The following is a 19,149-nucleotide window of genomic DNA, read 5'->3' as shown; positions in this document are numbered from 1 at the left end:
TTTTTGTCATAAAATTGTCTCGCTTCCATTTGGCTTATTTTCATTTTGCGCAATTCGAAAGGTAGTGCAAGCATGCCTATTGTATTAAGGAAAAACTGCATTTGTTTCAGCTCAGAGGAGGGTTTGATTTGACCTGCTTGTGCTGGAAGGCTTCAGTAGTGACCTCATCATGGAGAACTATTAATAGGAGCAAAGGCCACTAGAACCTAGATGTGTGTCAGTGGAGTTATTTTTAGTGTTGGGGGAAGGGAGACGGAAACCCCCTTTGCATAGAAATAAGTGCAATTCTGATTTCTTGAGCATTTATATTGTTGTATAGTCTTGCAGATGTAAGTTTGAGCTTCAAAAACAAAAAGTGACAGCAGTAAACAAAAGCCGTTGTGGACAGTCTCTCGTGTCATTCAGATCATATGTATGAAAGCATTTAGGCTTTCCTGTAAAATATAATGATGACAGAACAAGTTGTGGTAGGTTATTCGGGATGTGGTGGGTTTCTTAGGTTATTAAAGGTGTTTTCTGTCACTACTTTTTTAGCCTGCATCCATGCATTCAGTGTAAGCTGCACGATGACTCAATAAAAGATCGGGATCTCAACACCCACACAACATAAATTAAAAATGATGCTGATTTGCTTATGTTTATTAATCCTTCGAATCGCAGCATTCAATTCTGTGTTTGAAAAACGCAAAAATCAAGAAAGAGCTTTAGTCTTTAGTTTACATACAGTCAAATAACACAGAAGTACTAGGGTAACAGTTTATAGTTTAGATATAACCACTGATATTTATGGTAGAGATTAAAATCACCGTCATATGCATTTATTGACGCTCAAAAATGAAAGTTGTAGCCAGCAATTACATTATTTATCCAATAGATAAATGGTATATAGGTTTAACCAGGCATTAAAAATATGCCACTGAATAATTCTTCAAAAATTATCTATCTTGCAATGAAACATGAAGTTAGATGAGTGAATAAATCAATCATTAATTGAAAATGAGACTAAAAATAAATATGGGTTGTAAAAACTTTAATGTTCGACTTATACATTTAGCGTTATCAGCAACAGTAGTAGTAGCAGGGTATTTTTCACATTACTGAATATATTTTGCAATTTATTTTTATTCAGCTGATTATTTCTTCATTTCATATTTAATAAAATTACAAGTTCTAAGTTCTGTTTGTTAAAACCCAAAGTGCCCTGCAGTACTGTTTTGGTAATAAACAGAGAGCAAATCACATTTGTCCCCACTTCTTTTTGGCTAATCTGAAAAATGCTAATCCGAGACTAAAAAAAACATCATCTAATCTGAACTGTGAGATTTGGAATCCGATACACCACTAGTGCAAATGGTCCATCTGATTAAGCCTTATAGCTTTGAAAACGTTGGCTTTATAGTCGCAGACTTGAATTGGGCTCATTCGGAGGGAATCCTTAAATAAAGTACAAATGTGAGGATGAGATTAGTCATTGTAAGAGAACAAATAAAAGAGTTGTTTGGATCGATTTAAAATTTTCATAACAAGATTGCATTAAACTAACAAAACCTGTCAAAAATGTACATGTATTTATTATTCATCCCAAAAACAAGGGGAAAAATAAATATATTTGTTAAATAAATAATCATAACCTTTACTTAACCAAGTAAGTCAATTAAGAACCAGTTCTCATTTACAATGACGACCTGGCAAAGAGGCGACACAAAAAGCAGATACAGTACAAAGCAGCAGGTTTACAATACTATTACAACACTTTTATTTAAAAATTATTAAAATATGATCTGAAAACATATAAAACTGTTCTACATCTGTATTGTGTATCTTCATAATCAATCAGAAACATTACTGTATTTAACATTTGGGTCAAAATACGCTTAATTGTCCTAAAAACATAAAAAAAATGTTCTTTTCTCAATCAGGCAACTTTTTGTATATAGAAATTATATTTATTTTTTAATAAATAACTAACAAATCAATTTTATATTTTGATTTAGTTAAAAAGTTCATTTAAAATGCATTTTAAAGGTCCTAAATGGATTTATAATATATATATATATATATATATATATATATATATATATATATATATATATATATATATATATATATATATATATATATATATTATGTTTTTCATTTACAGTTGCAGTCAGAATTATTAGTCCCTTTTATTTTTTAATTTGTAATATTTCCCAAATGATGTTTAACAAAGCAAGGAAATTCTCAGTTTGTCTAATAATATTTTATTCTTCTGGAGAAAGCCTTATATGCTTTACTTCAGCTAGAATAAAATCTTTTTAAAAAATTTTAAAACCCATTTTAAAGTAAATTTTATTAGCCCCTTCAAGCTATATATTTTTCGATAGTCTACAGCAGTGGTTCTCAAACTTCTTTCATCAAGTACCACCTCAGAAAAAAATAGTCTCTCCAAGTACCACCAAAATGAGAAGTATTGAAATACAGTAGCGTAGTAGGCCCAATAAAGCAGCTACAACTCTGCACAGTTAAAATACATGGCAGATTACCTCAGAAATATAGGCTATATGTTATATATGGCATATTATATCCATCATTTTTGATCAATTTTGAAATGTGTGTAGCATGTACATGACATATTTCATTCCTCCGTGTACCACTAAAGGAAGCCTGCGTACCACTAGTAGTACACGTACCACAGTTTGAGAACCACTGGTCTACAGAACAAACCATCGTTATACAATCACTTGCCTAATTATCCTAACCTGCCTAGTTAACCTAATTAATTTAGTTAAGCCTTTAAATGTCACTTTAAGTTGTATAGAATTGTCTTGAAAAATATGTAGTAAAATATTATTTACTGTCATCATGACAAAGATAAAATAAATCAGTTAGAAATGAGTTATTAAAACTATTATGTTTAGAAATGTGTTGAAAAAAATATGCTCTCGTTAAACAGACATTGGGGCAAAAATAAACAAGAGGGCTAATAATTCAAGGGCTAATAATTCTGATTGCAACTGTAGATCTGAAATGTGACTTTTTTGAGATTTTATGGTCTATTTTGTATAATCTTTTCATTTCAAGCCAACTTTTACTTCTTGAAATCAACATTAAAGACAAGTTGCCATAGTTTTTCCCCCTGTTGTGATAAAAAAAATCCAAGCAAAATGGTTTCTCAATCAAGGATAAAAAAGTGAGAGAGACATTATTTCATCCATTAGGAGTTGATTGGATGCTTGTGGTTTACTATTGGTGAATCTCATGTGAGTGACAGATTAATCTCGCCCTCATACTTATAGTTAGAATAGTTATTCTATTTAATTGAACAAAAATAATTATGTGCAAAGTTAATTTAATACTACAAAATTCTAATAAAAACAACAATAGTACATGTGGATTTCATGCTTACTTTCATCCCTTTCATCATTTCCAGATCTGAGCTGTTTGCTTCAGTATAGAGGAGCTAGTCGGTGAGTTTTTAACTACCTATTAACACAAACGATCCTGCATCTCTCTTCTTTCCATCCATAAATCCTCTCTCTCGCTCTTTTCCAGGCCTATTTGTGGTGTGGCCAGCATCCAGCCTGTCCTGAGCATCCACACACCCCTTCAGCAGAGCTCTCCTGCCCACCTGCCACCTCTCCCTCCACAGACAGCAGTCACCATCCTCCCTGGTGCTCCTGTGCCCATCAATGATGCCAATTCACCACAGACGCACCTCTCTAACCCTGCGGCCCAACCACAACAGCCTAGTCCAGAGCAGAACGGCATCCTGGACTGGCTCCGCAAACTGCGCTTGCACAAATACTACCCTGTCTTCAAACAGCTCACTATGGAAGAGGTATGAAACTGAAAATGAAAGTGTCACAGAAAACAACCGTCTACAACAACGGTCTCAAACCATTCCTGGTCCCTCCACTGTTCCTGGAGGGCACTGCAGTGTTTAGCTCAAACCACCTCTAACTCACACTAGTCTTGAACACCTATGCTCTACAATATGAGAAAATCACATGGATATGCAACCAAATTTGACCCTAGAATGGCTAAAAAATGTCTTTGAACCTTTGTCATGTTGCAGCGTAAGTCATTATGTTAGGGATAAAGCACATCCAGGAGGTTTTTATCACAGTATGAAGCCCAACAGGCTTATCAACAGCCCGATGTGAATCTGAGCACTGTTATCGAAGACTTAAGGACTTTATTTTGTGAAAACAACTGTCCTGGACAACCTGGGCTCATTGTGGAAACGTAGTCCCGCGGACGTTTCTGGAGACCGCGGAATACGTCCCGGCGGGTACGTACGGCTGCAGTTTTTGTTTTTGCGAATCCGCGAGAGGCCGCTGTTGTGCGTTTTTTCGCACCTCAGACGCCTCTCGCGAGTGCGGTTCGGGCCCGCGCTGTTCTTGCGTGAACCCACCAGAGGCCGCTGTCCGACTGACCGGATGATTGACTGCGCCACCAGCCAATCGGCCGACCCGCCCTCCTCCTTCCCTGAACCCAACCAATTTTACCGATCGACCCGCCTGCCCGCTCACTTCCCTAAACCCGAGCGACAGTTTACAAAAAGCCGTCCAAAAAATATAAAAGCCCTGATTTTTTTTATTCTACCGCGTTTTGGGATTTCACGGCGTTCTCACCCTGTTACGAAACTCGTTCACTTAATTTTTGGGATTCTGTTTTTGTCTTACCTGATTGCTGGAACCGCTTTTCCCCTGACTCGAAACAGATCGCCGTGGTCAACTCCTCTCTGCATCTCGAGCCTGCTGACATACACGGTGAGCTGAGTGGACAAACGGGTTGCAGCTGGGAAGCCCTCCACAAGAAGGTTAGTGGCCGGCCAGCCTGCAAGCGCGATAGGGAACGGCGTCACACCGCCCCTTAGCGTTCGCTTGAAAAAAATTAACGCGGCCGTACGTACCTGCCGGGACATATTCCGCTGTCTCCAGAAACGTCCGCGGGACTACGTTTTCAGAATGAGCTTGGGTTGGTCCTGGATGTACTTTATCCTGTTTATTACATGGCTACTTGTCACAAAACATCAAACATAGAAACAAAACCTTGTTCTGAGCTGTAATAGTTTATAAATCTCTTAATTAAATGCAAAGCTGATGGAGTATACACTAATTTGTGCATTATTTAGTTTAAATTTTTAAATCCTCAAGACACTTCTATACAGCTTAAAGTGGCATTTAAAGGCTTACCTAGGCAAGTTAGGGGAATTAGGCAAGTTATTGTATAATGATGGTTTGTTCTGTATACAGTCTTAAAAAATTAGCTAAAAGGGGCTGATCATTTTGTCCCTAAAATGGTGTTTAAGAAATTAAAAACTGCTTTTATTCTAGCCAAAATAAAACAAATAAGACTTTTTCCAGAAGAAAAAATATTATCAGACATACTGTGAAAATTTCCTTGCTCTGTTAAACATCATTTGGAAAATTAAAAAAGACTTCAACTGTACATGAAGAGGTCAAATGCAAAAGCTGCTAAACGCCACTTCCACCAAAAAATGAGATAGTGACATTGAGTGAATGCTTTAGGCATGCAGTACATGTTCAACAAATAGATTTACTTTAAATCATCTAAATCAGAAATTAATCATTGTGACAATGAATGTAAGCAGGGGCGCCGCTAAGGGGGAAAAAGTTAAGATGATTCTAAGGGCCCACACACTGTTTGGGCCCACAGAGATACTATTGGGGGATCTGAACTCTGCCTACCCCCAGTTTCTTCACGTTCGTCCAACTCCACCAGACAGCTCCCCACCAAAAAGCATCATATTCTATCAAAGAAAAGTTTAAATACAAAATAAAAGTTTTGTTATTAATATTTCAGATTACAGTAGTCAACATTTAAAGTGAATCAGACAAGTTTATCAAAGCTGTCTAAAACTAACAACAATTTAATAACATTTAATCTTGTCTTAGGACAGTTTTGATGAATTTTTTGATTCACTTCATATGTTGACTACTGTATATCCAAAATAAATATATAGCAATATAATGTATGTCGGAATATAAGAAATAAGATTATAAAAGCCAATGACGATTCTATTGCCAAAGTGTCCACAGAGGATTGGATATTTGAAGGAGATGCTTAGGGAAGGGATTTCAGATATTGTAGCCAAGGAATACATATTTTCTTCCTGACACTGATATCTCTCCAACTGCAGTTAATCTAAATGCTGATCTCTTTATTCACTTACAGTTCCTCGCGCTCACAGAAGAGGATCTCAACAAATACGACCTCACTCAGGGGGCCAAGAAGAAACTAAAGACTCAGCTGGAGCTTCAGAAGTGAGTTTGGTTTGGGTGACAGGAGAAAGAAGTGCGTTCATAATTACCATAATTACAAGAATCAAACTTGTAAAAGAGTTCAGCTTAGAGGTAACTTGTCAACTGGGGATTTATAGCTATGCCGTGTACCATGTGATCAGCAGTCAGGTGATACGGTTAAAGGGATAGTTTACCCAAAAATTTAAATTCTGTAATCATTTACTCACCCTTCACGTGTTCAAATTTTGTTAGATTCTTTCTTTTGTTTCTTCTTATTTACATAAATAGATATTTTGAAAAATGCTAATTGCTGGCACTCATTGTCTTTTATAGTAATAAAAAAAGAAATTCCCACTATGGGAGAAGTTGATAGGTACAAGCAATCTTCAAAATATCTTCAGAAAGAAACTAATAAAGATTTAAAAAAACACGAAGGAGAATACATGATGAGGTCATCTTCATCTTAGGTTCATTGTGTTGCCACCAGGCCCTGATTGGCTAATCGGGAGGACCGGGAGAATTCATGGTGGGCCGGTCCGTTTTTTGGCCGCAAAGGCCGGTTACCCTAGCTGCTTGCACTCTCAGCAGTCGCACTTTTTTCCTTTATTTATTTATTTAACCATAGCCCCACTCTTTTTATGCCTTATTTTGCCGCAGTTCTGCTCTTTTAATTTATTTTCTCGCAGCCCCGTGAGCAAAATGCAGCCTGCAGGTTAATGATGAAGTAACTATCATTCGACCATAACAGCGGCACCTTAGTGAATATAAGAATTCAAATCATTAATATTAATGAATATTACACCTGCTCAATGAAAATCAGATAATTAGAAATCTAAAAAGGGGAGAACAAGATTAAGTGGTCAGCACATTACGTTATGACACCGCCGACCTGGGGTCGAATCTCACATAATTTATTTATTTATTTATTTTTTTCAGTTTTAGTGTTAAGACATATAATACTGATTGAATTACTTATGTAGGTGTAAATATTTAAATTGTATTTTTTGTGTGACCACTGTTACAAAGGACTGGATATCTACGAAGAATTTTGCACAGATTATATATTCAGATATTGCAGGAAAGGACTGTGATGTTTTAAAGAACAGAGTTGGAGATTTAGCTACCCTTTAATGTTCTCATAATTACGAAAAACATTTGAAGTTGTAAAGCAGCTGTTTTCTTGAAAAAGACATGATAGTGTCATTAGAAACTGAATTGGAAACGACGTTATTTTAATGTAGTCATTTGTGAACTGAGGTTGGCCGGTCTAAGGCTTGAAACTCCAGGGCTGAAAAGGAGTCCCACTTCGACCTTGGTTGCCACAAAATGTCTCAATTTATCTTCGAATAAAGCATCATGTTTTGTCATTTTGAGCTTAACCCCGGTAGACACAAAACTGGCAGTTGGGACAGCATCAGACTGTTGGTGAGTGTCAGTTTGTTTGCTAGTTTTGGCTAGTTTGTTTGGTATGCTCCACACGTGGCCTCACATCAGAGGAAGTCAACACAATTCTGCATGTAAATGTAGTGAAAGAGAGCAATATGATTGGCTGTTCAACATCAAATCAGAGTGTGAGAACAAAACAAGTGAGTTGCAATTCTTAAATATTTACGAACAATATGGATTATTAAGTTATTAGACATCTTTGCATGTGCGAATCCCTTTATGTAAAAATGGTATGTCAATGCTGTTATGTTTATGAGTTGTACTGTATGTGGTTTCTACGTTGGCTGAGAGAGCTTAACATGCTGAAATTTAAGAAGACACATGCAATTAATTAAGAAAATGTGCTACAATTTCTCACAACGCAAACAAATTAAGAAAACACGCTACATTTTCTCATAACATATGCAAATAGCACAGAATGTTTTAAAGGGACCCAAACATGTGACGGACTCGACTATTTTAGGTTAACCCGCCTGGTCAATGAGCATTAGGAGGGATACGAGATCAGGTATTTCTCGAGAGCCCCCCAGTTTGTTTTTACCTATACTTTGGTTAATAAGATGGTTCTATAAGAATTGGTTCAGTATGTGGGTGTTAAGTGCTTGTGACTGTTATTACAATTCACTTATGTCACATGTTTTTAAACTGTGGGAGGAAACCGGAGTACCTGGGTAAAACCCACACGAGCACGGGGAGAACATGCAAACTCTGCACAAAGAGTACGAACTTGAACTTAGAACTTGAACCATTGGCCCTCCCGTTGCGAGGCAGCAGCTCCAGCCACTGAGCCACCATGTCACCTGTTCCTAGGATTGAGGAAAAGGAAAGGATAAAGAGGGAGGGGGTCCAAAACGAACATAAGGAAGGAGGTTTAGGCAGGTCATTGATAGTAATTTTGGAATGATCAAATAGGCTAGCTAATGATTAGCTGTAGATAAAGACCAGCTGTAGTCGATCATGTCACGTGCTTCTCTCTTGCCAAACAAAAATTATACCATTTGTTTAAAATGATCAATAATAAAAATTGAAGTTGATGCAACTAGGGAAACCACTGTAGCTCTTTTTCCCTACATAAATAATACAGATAGTAACAGATGCTGTCAAATCACTACACACATTTTTGCAGTGACAGGATGATGAGTAAATAATAATAAACATTTTTTAAACAAACTACTCCTGACATTTTTGTTTACTCATTTTTTACATTTTAACAAATTGTGAAATTTTAGTCAGCTCATGCTGATAAATGGACAACTAATGCAATTACTCATTAACTTTCATAGTAAAAAATAGAAGAAGTCGATGGGCACCAGCAACCTCCAAAATATATTCTTTTATCGTGATCTGACAACATAGTTGTTTTTCGTCGTCGCTTGTTTTTGGTCGTCGGCTTGGTGTATTTACAGTAATTAAAACATGGTATAAAAAGACAACAAAACTTGTTAATCTGTAGGAAAAAAGATGGAATATTACCAAAAAAAATCATCCAATTTTTAAAAAAATGATCAATAATGAAAATTCAGGTTGATGCAACTAGAAAAACCACTGTAGCTCATATTTTCCCTAAATAATTAATGATACACAATGCTGTCAAATCACTGCGCACATGTTTAGAGTAACAGAATTCATTCATTCATTCATTCAACCGCCAACCTATCCAGCATATGTTCTATGTTTTACACAGTGGATGCCCTTCCAGCTGCAACCCAGTATAGGGAAACATCCATACACACTCATTCATACACGTACACTACGGTCAATTTAGTTTATTCAATTCACCTATAGCCAATATCTTTGGACTGAGGGGGAAACCGGAGCACCCGGAGGAAACCCATGCAAACACGTGGAGAACATGCAAACTCCACACAGAAATACCAAATGACCCAGCTGGGACTCAAAGCAGCCAATTTCTCGCTGTGAGGCGACAGTGCTAACCACTGAGCCATCGTGTAACAGGATAATAAGTAAATAATCATAACCTATATTTGAACAAACTACTTTGATGGTTTTGTTTACTCATTTTTTGTCACATTTTAACAGTTTGTAAAATCTCAAGCTTTTATCAGCCTGTGTTGGTAAATGGACAACTTAAGCAATTCCTGGGCAAGATAACTTGGTTTAGATAAGAGTTTGGTATTAAAAGTTCAGTGTCACCACAGAAGTGGAGCTATTCATGATTTCTTGGTGAAAACACAGCGTTCTAATTCTTTTTCCATTTCTCAGATCAGCGAGTTTCCAATGCTCTGGTAAAGCTTTGGGAACTGATATATCAAACAGATAACCGCAAATGATCCTCAGGAGGTTTTCCATGCCTGGAAACAGCAACAAATGCAAGGCTATACTGGGTCATGGGTCTCATTTGCAAATAAATGTTTCTCATTGAGGGCGACACGATGGTTAGCACTGTCGCCTCACAGCAGGAAGGTTGCTGGTTCAGGCTGGGTCAGTTTCTGTGTGGAGTTTGCATGCTTACACCGTGTTGGCGCGTGGGTTTCCTCTTGGTGCGTCGGTTTCCCCCTCAGTCCAAAGACATGCGCTATAGGTAAATTGAAGAAAGTAAATTGCCTGTTGTGTATGAATGTGTGAATGAGTGTGTATGGATGTTTCCCAGTTCTGGGTTGTAGCTAAAAGGGCATCCGCTGTGTAAAACATTTGCTGGATAAGTTGGCGGTTCATTCTGCTGTGGTGACCCCTGATGAATAAAGGGACTAAGCTAAAGGAAAATTAATGAATTAATAAATATTCCTTTGCTAAAAGTTAAAGTGTTTATTTTTATTTCACTTTGAAACATTTTTAATACATTTTTTTTTAAAGATTTTGGGACTTCATAAACTGTTCATAAAGTTTTTTGGTTGTTGAATTTGAAATAATAAATTTCAAAATAAATAAATAACCCTTTAAGTACACTTTCAGTCTATTGCGTTCAGTTAAAAAAAAAACATTTTTAAAGTCAGTTTTCTCAAAAATATTTTTTTTTGTCACTTGTCTTTTATAGAAATCACCATAAAATATCTTGTACCACCGGAGAAGATCATTTGTAAACTGATACACTGTAATTAATCAGGGCAAAATACACTGACGGAATCCTGCACATTCTGTGTATGCTGGGATGTTTGTGTACACAGCGCCATCTAGGTGTCATTACTGGGAAACGAAATTCATGCTCAACTCATTGCTACCATTCAAGTTGGACGTTTTTTGCAGTGATGTTTTTGCAGTATTAATGATACAAGTATTTTGTATTTGTTAGGGTTTATGAAAATCGGTTTCTATTTCGTATCAAAATACGTCAGTGTCTTGTATTTTTAAAATACTGCAAAATACTTTGTAAGAAATCTACATGATGACTTGATTGGTGCTGTCACAGTTATTTGCCTAGGCTTGAGATCAGAACAGAAAATTGATTAATAGTGAAGAAATGCATACTTGAAGTACGGATGGAAATTATGCAACACACATAACACATAAATATGCTGTACTAATGTTCACTAAGGGGTTCAACAGACTGTAGAATCTAAAAAAAAATCAAATGGTGTTAATTCTACTGGCCACCCAATAGATGTAAACACAATGAGGAGATTTAGTACTGTGTTCCAACTCCTTATCTGCCTTACATGGCTTTTACAGTAATTAAACATCTTTAAGACAGGACTTTCTGTATGAAACTTGTATAAAATTATACAAAAATAAAAGAAACAATGGTGGAGTAAATACCTACTCAGTACAGAGGTGAATGAGTTGGCAGAGAAGTTGACTTAAACATGTTTAAACATTGTTTATTTCACTAAGTTAGTTTAACAATTGATTGAATATGCCTATTGATGGAAAGTTTGAGAAGAAATGTCATGCTCCCTTGTAAATATATACAGTAATAATAAATACAGTATTTTATTTTGATACTTGCTGCTGTATTTTGTAGTTTATTTTGATACATGTAAAACTGAGGTTTTTGTTTTTTTTAAAAATACACTTCTTTATATTTTTGTCCATCCCTGCATTTTTGTTGTGTTTTTGTTTTCATCAGAGAAAAGCTGGAGAAGAGATATGTAGTTTCTCAGTTTCCTGTTTCCTGTGGTGGGGTTGCGAGAGTGATGCCTTCCAGTCACATCGGACCCCTGACACACGCACACCCTGGAAGTGGCAGCGGTAACACACACTTCTGAGAAATCAAATGAAATAATATTTTTTAAAACATTGTGGTTTTTAATTAAAATATCTAAGGACTGTTAACGTATTCAGAATTGATATAATGCAATAATTTTAATGTTTTTGTGTTATGTGTGTGTGTGTGTGTGTGTTAAGAGCTACGGGTAGATGTGGAAAACAGCTCGTTACCCATTCCACGGGACAGCAGTTCCTCCTCAGGCTATTCCAGTGCTCCTTCCAGTCCAATGACCCCTTTATCACGTGACACTTCCTTTGACCGGGTTAAAGACCCTCACAGACGTAAGAGCGAATGTTTCTCTTTACATAATTTAATTCATTTATTAATTAGGGATAATTAAAGGAGGCAATAGTTAATGAGGCTTCAGGTTCATTCATTACCCTGAAAATGGAAGGTTATGCTGATTGCATCCTGGTATTGTAGTACACAGCGGTATGAATACTTTTGTATAATGAACATTTTAGATGTGTAATTGGAGTATTTATTCATTCATTTTTTTCTTCAGCTTAGTCTTGTTTTATGATATAACTCCGATTTTTGAACACACTTCGTTATTATTGTTCATTTGTTCATTTGCTGGAGATTAGAACTGAATTTAGAAATAGTTTTAAAACAAATATTTGCGCTTAACAAACAAAATTAATTATTTATAGGCTAATTGATGTCTGTGCGTACAAGGTTTCCCTATCCACGAGAGCGAAAGTGAAAGTAGGTCCATTATCTCGCATTCTCGGTAGATGCTCTGTTCAACTGTTTTCTGTTAAAATAAACTGTTAACTGTTTGCTTGTGAAATGCTCAGTTTTTCAACTTACGCTTACTTTATGTCGTGTAAATAGCAAACGCGTTTATGGCGGGACGCAAGGCTCTTAAAGGGAATGGGAGATGAGACTCTGATTGGTTTATTCTCAAAACATATCAATAACTCATTAAGAAAATAAACTCAACCCTTTTAGACTATGCGCCACGGCGCAAAGCGGATTTTCCCGTCCCTAAATTAGCAAAAATGCATTCTGACATGCCCTGAAAGCGTTTGCGCCCTGCGCTTTGCGCATGGACCGTCAAAATAGAGCCCTGAGTCTCAATTTTGAGTCTGCTACTGTCCACCACAGGTCGCATTTCGGTCATGAGCGCATGCTTTGAGAGCCTTTCTGAATGAATGAATGAAATACACGGTTTTCCACCAAAAAATGCTAAAATGTAATTGGCTAAACTGGCATTGGGAAGGTAAAAATTATCAAAACAAAGACAGCGTTCTTATAGGTAACTCACATTTTCAAAGCAGAATATCTGACTTCAGCATAAACAAGTGTTAATGTTTATGATAAACAAATATGTTCACTTGGTATGTTTCTTAAATATCTGCAAACATATTATGGTATTTTTATGCTTAAGAAGAGTCAAAAACTCACATACAGCGCCTTCAAAATAAATGAAAGCATTACTGCTTATTTTTAGAAATGAATTACAAATGAAATGTATTCATTTTAAGGGAAAAGATTCAGGTACAAAAATTGAATCAATTGGAGAAATGACAATTTCCTAATTTTCACAGTTTGAATTTAAAACAATATATTTTATATATATATATATATATATATATATATATATATATATATATATATATATATATATATATATGTATATATATATATATACAAATGTTTATTAGGGCCCGAATGCTTTACACTTGTTTGTAATGTTTACACCAGGGGTGCCCGATCCTGTTCTTGGAGATATACATTCCAGCAGAGTTCAGCTCCAGCCCTGATTAAACACAACTAAGCCAACTGAAGCTGTGTTCACACTAGAGTTTGAGCTTGACAAATTCTGTTGTACGGCACTGCGAAAAGGAGCGGGATTAAACAAGATAATCAGACTTTATTAAAGTGAGCGAATGGTCCATATTTTTAATTTCTGTCCAGAGAGGTCATGTTTTGATTCTCGATTAGTCTCTTGAAGTCAAGTGATGCGATTTTGCGGAGTTCACCCTGCTTGAACTTTGCAATGCAGCGACCTGTGAAACTTGTTGCATGAGCTTGTGTTTCCGGTCTGACACATTCTCGTGCGTATGAATGGAAATCTATGGGGAGAAAAGTGCAGTGTGGCCACAGCTTGAGTAGGATCTGAAGGAGCACTAGGTAATTGCAGACAGGTGTGATCAAGGCTGCAGCTGAACACTGCAGGAAGGTAGATCTCCAGGAACAGGATTGGGCACTCCTGCTTTACACAGTAAAATGCCTTAAAATAGGAACACTCTATAATGGTTAAGCTTTGCAATTATTCCACAAATCACATGCATTCTGAAGCGTGGTGCCTGGTCAACTGTGATCCCCAAACATTCCACATTCTTTGCGGTGACTATTTTGAATGTGCAAATGGTGATGCCTAAAGAGTGTATTGTGGTGTTCTGATTATTTAAATTTATCACTAAAATGTCATTTAAATTTTAATCTAAATTGTCTTTCAGGTTTGGAGTCTGGTATGGATTCTGGAGAGAAAGAGAGGTCATGCTTTCTTCTCAATCCTGCTGGTCCTAGCCGCCCCACTGCCCAAGTCCTTCCAGTCCAGAATGATCCCCTGCTGTGTGCCTCCCAAATGAGTTTACCTCCTCCCTCTCTTCCCCTCCTCTCTCCAGGCCGAGTTCTCAACTGTCCTCGGAAACCTCGTCCACCCCCATTATGTCCAGAAGAACGTCCCAAACCAATGGGTTCCGGGGTTCCTGTGGGTGTCCGGCTCGAGAACATCTTCCCTGGGTTGAATCTTGATGGTTCTCAGGGGCATCAAGATGTCCCTGGCCCCAGAGGGCCGCTTACTGTGCTCCGTTCCCCTCCAGGTCTCATGGTGGAGACCAGCACTTCTCTCACTTCCACATCTAACACTCTCCACCACGTCTCCCACCCACCCTTACACCTACAAGTGTCTTCTTCTGTTCCACGTACAGGATCCTTCCTGTTCTCCACCTCTTCCTCCTGTCTGTCATCAAGTTCCTCCACCAGACCCTCCTTCTCATCTGTTAGTGGAGTACCAATAGCAACGGCTAACAGTGTTCCCATGGCAGCGGTACCCGGCAACACCTACTGTGTAAACAATACACCCACAATTACGCCCTGTTCTAGCCCAGCCTCCACAGAGAATAGCAGCTACGTCTCGGTGCAAGCGAACAGTGCTAACTCCAGTTCCTCTTTGTGCGTATGTAGCTCGTGTGGTTGTAGCGGCAACTGTGGCTCCTATGGGGCACTTCCGGCAAGCTACACCGGCTACTTTCCACATCCCTTTTCAGGAACGTCAGTATTCACTTTAGGTCCATTGCTTCATTTTAGTCCACTCCTTACAGGAAGCGGTACCGCCTCTCCTTTTTCATACCCTTTGGTGGCCCCGCCTATTTACAACAACAGCCTATCACATGACTCACAACAGAATCTTGTGCTTCCGCCAGTGCAGGGTTTTCTTGGGGGAGGGGGCGCTGTCTACCAGCCCCATGGAATGATGGGAAACGGAAGCACCGGACATAAGAAAACAGGGAATGTGTCTTGCTATAACTGTGGGCTGAGTGGGCATCATGCACAAGACTGTAAGCAGCCAGCAATGGATTCTGCACAACAAGGTAACAAGTAATGTTTTTTAAGCACTTAAACACCACTTTCACACGAGGCATCAGTGTCAACGCTTCCCTTTAACTTAGAATGGGTGACGTCAAACATTGCTGAACTAAATTGTGGGTCCGTAACGGAAGCTTCAGCCAATCAGATCACTTATGCAAATATTCCATCTCAGACAGTAGCTGATTACAGACTTATTTCATTGGCTGATGCTGCTATGATGATTGTGTCAGCCCCAACTTCAAACACGCCCTCCGTCAAGCATTGACGCTGAATCCCTGTGTGAATTGGGTGCAAAGGCTGATTAATACTTTTTCGTCGAGTGATCGGCGTGACCCATGGCACCTGCCTCTTGCATAGTCATGTATTTATACCTCTGCATGCCGTTTGTGTTGCTCTGCAATAACACTTCCGAAACGCTAGCTGGCAGTAGGTTTTTATGTTCCTCTGTGTCAAGTTTCTTCACGGGTGTTTTGTTTCTTCTGAATGCTAAGTTATTGTACAAGTAGCTAAATTTTGCTCAGTTAGAGGCGGAAACCGGCAGACATGCAACAACATTAATCATAAGGTAAACACAAAACAAAAGTTTCCATCTGGAGCTCCTTCATAGGACTCGACACTTGTAAACACTTGCTCCATCGGGTTCCCAGTTCTCTTGTTCCCGCCCACACTCCTCAGTGCTACCGAGTCGTCCAATCACAGAGTTTGCACAATGCGTCTTTGCGATGTGTAGTTAAATTTTTTGAGAAGTGCGCGTCAAAGTTAGTGCCAGCCTCGGTGAGGGCTTTGCAACCCTGTGAAGGCTGCGCTGGAGCATACGTGTGTGATTGATACAGAAGCACAGATCAGTCTTAAGTGCTAAACATTCGCAATAGCTAGGGCCAGACAGAATCTGCGGACATTTTTGCAATTTCTGTGGTGAATTTTGTAAAAAAAAAATCTGCGTATTTATGCAAAATGATTTTAGAATTATCATAACTTAAACTATTTATTTAATAATAAAAATAATACATTTTAAACTTTTTTTAATGTGTACAATGCAAATCCAATTAGATCCACTTATTTGGGAAACAAAGCAAGTTTCTCGTTTAAAATCTCTCCTTAAAAAACAATTACTTAACAATTTGTATTGTAAATATATTGTATCAACATTTTAATATCATTATATCGCAATAATATTTGTTAAATAAATTAAAAAACGAAATGAAGGTAAAATTACACACATTTACACAAGTCAATACATAGACTCAATGATGGGCTAAAAATCTGACAATTTCTGCGAGCGCAGATTGCGTGTGGGCCTAGCAATAGCATAGCAGTGCTCTGGAAAATGCCCTCAGTAGATTTGACACCTACAGAATAACAGTGATGTCTTGTGCATGGATATTATTACGTTTTAAGCAAGTGCGAATAAGAACCAGAACAGCAGTGGTGGACTACTGAAATGTATGGTATTTAGCATTTGTTTTACAAAGTTACATTGCCACCTAGTGGTCTGACAGGCATAATACAGCATTTTAGTTATTTTCACAGATATGTGTCAACAGCAATTGTGTTGACCATATTGCAATCAAAACACATTGTTTTGCAATTTTACCCTTAGAAACCACTTACAATACCCTACTGTAGCAACCATTGAGGACTGACTAGAAGCAGAACGTTTTTATTTTACCAATATTGTCTGCAAATAATTTAAATTAAATGAAAACTTTAAATGAAAACAATACATGTTTTGTTTTGCAGGAACGTTTCGTCTGAAATACTCTCCTCAGTCAGAGAGTCAGGACTCAGGGGACTAACTGATGTGTAAGAACTGGTTTGGACCTGCACCTTCCTCAGTGTGTGAAAACACTTGACGTGAGATGCCGCTGAGCAAAGATGTTACAGTATCACTTTAGAGGAGCATCGACTGATCAAGTTTGATGAGTTGCATCGTCGAAAACCTCATGCCAAAAAAAAAAAAATCACCTCACAGTGGATCTTTGTAAAGGGATGCTCAAAGAAGAATGCACTTTTTTTGTGTTCTTCATGCTGTTCGCCTCATCAGTCAACATTTGGAACACTTGGAAGCAAAACCGACAGATTTTGCTCGCCAAATAATGTGCAATGATGGCCAAAGTCGTTTTGCTCATGGTGTGACTACAAGTCCACCTTCGAGAATAAGATACTGCCTTTCTTTTTTTTTTTTTGAAACTCAGAAAAGAATGGGAAATTGTGGAAATGGAAAGAAGTCATTTTTAGCTTTTGACTACAGGAAGTCTTTGTAATCGTCATGTGTTTTTCGTATGTTCCCGTTTGTTGTAATCCAGGTTTTTCTAAACGTTTGCTACTTTTAAATAATATTTTGTATTACTTGTTCTCTTTGTCATGTCAGTGTGACGCTGAAATAAAAGAGGTTTATACAGTCAATGCACTTAAGACCGCTGAAATTGTGCTTTTTAATTTTATTTTTAGTAATACTCGTGAAAACCAAAAAAATAAATAAAAATTGCTTCACGGATGAATGAACTTAGAACTGGGTAATATATCACACAGCTATGTTTAAATCGCATTTCCATGTTTTGCAATGGGCCAAAACTGCAAGTGTCATCTAAAAAAAAAAACAAATTATATATATATATATATATATATATATATATATATATATATATATACATACATACATACATACATACATACATATATATATATATATATATATATATATATATATATATATATATATATATATATATATAGTTTCCTAGTTACAAAGTGCCCAAAAGTATTGAAAGCCTCATGGGAAAAAGCATGTTTAGCCAGTAGATGCCATTCCATTGTCATTGTCGAATGTGTTTCAAAACAAATTGTGATATTTATTATCTGTGTTCATTTGGTTGAACATTTATGTTTAAATGACAACTATCTTGAGGCTGCTGGCTATGCATGTTGCCTGATTGTGAATTATTACATGCTGTATGTATTATGTTTGGTATTATCGCAGGAGAGCTTTTGACCTAAATCGACAATGCTGATGCAGCCATGTTTGTATTCTGAGGTGAATGTTTAATGAAGTTTGTAAATTCTTTTTGTTTATTGTATAATTTTGACACTTTATAAAAAAAAGAATTAAAATGTTTTCGAGATTTTTTTGGTGCAAGTAGATTGTTTGGTAGTGCTCATCCAAGTTATTTCATCACAAATCATTCATTCATTCATTTTCCTTTAGCTTAGTCCTTTTACTCATCAGGGGTCGCCGCAGCGGAATGAACCGTCAACTCATCCAACATATGTTTTACACAGCGGATGCCCTGCAGCTGCAACCCAGTACTGGGGAAACACCCATACACACTCACATTCATACACATACAGCCAATTGAGTTTATTCAATTCACTTATAGCGCATGACTTTGGATTGAGGGGGAAACTGGAGCATCCAGAGGAAACCCACGCCAACACAGAGAGAACATGCAAACTCCATACAGAAATGCTACTCGAACCAACCACCTTCTTGGTTTTATATATATATATATATATATATATATATATATATATATATATATATATATATATATATATATATATATAAATTACTCGCTTTTCTTTAGCTTATATATAGTCCCTGTTTTAAGAGGGGTCGCCTCAGCAGAATATGTTTTATGCAGCAAATGCCCTTACAGCCACAATATAGCCACTGTGCCACTTCAA

General features: G+C 37.2%; 1 protein-coding gene across 1 annotated transcript in view; it reads left to right on the top strand.

Annotated features, from left to right (window-relative positions):
• The window catches only part of zcchc14 (zinc finger, CCHC domain containing 14), a 56,642-nt gene extending 38,055 nt beyond the window's left edge, over window positions 1-18,587 (top strand). The window contains exons 7-13 of the mRNA XM_087311916.1: window positions 3,413-3,449; window positions 3,535-3,820; window positions 6,184-6,272; window positions 11,722-11,843; window positions 12,000-12,143; window positions 14,331-15,467; window positions 17,206-18,587. Coding sequence (XP_087168042.1) covers window positions 3,413-3,449; window positions 3,535-3,820; window positions 6,184-6,272; window positions 11,722-11,843; window positions 12,000-12,143; window positions 14,331-15,467; window positions 17,206-17,261 — 1,871 coding nt within the window. The 3' untranslated portion in view covers window positions 17,262-18,587. The remainder of the gene's footprint in view (window positions 1-3,412; window positions 3,450-3,534; window positions 3,821-6,183; window positions 6,273-11,721; window positions 11,844-11,999; window positions 12,144-14,330; window positions 15,468-17,205) is intronic.
• Window positions 18,588-19,149: the final 562 nt, after the last annotated feature.

Source organism: Danio rerio, chromosome 25 (assembly GCF_052040795.2).
Source record: "Danio rerio strain M-AB ecotype USA chromosome 25, GRCz13ab, whole genome shotgun sequence".
NCBI lineage: Eukaryota > Metazoa > Chordata > Actinopteri > Cypriniformes > Danionidae > Danio > Danio rerio.
Note: the sequence above shows the minus strand (reverse complement) of the source record. Positions and strands in the feature narration are given on the sequence as shown.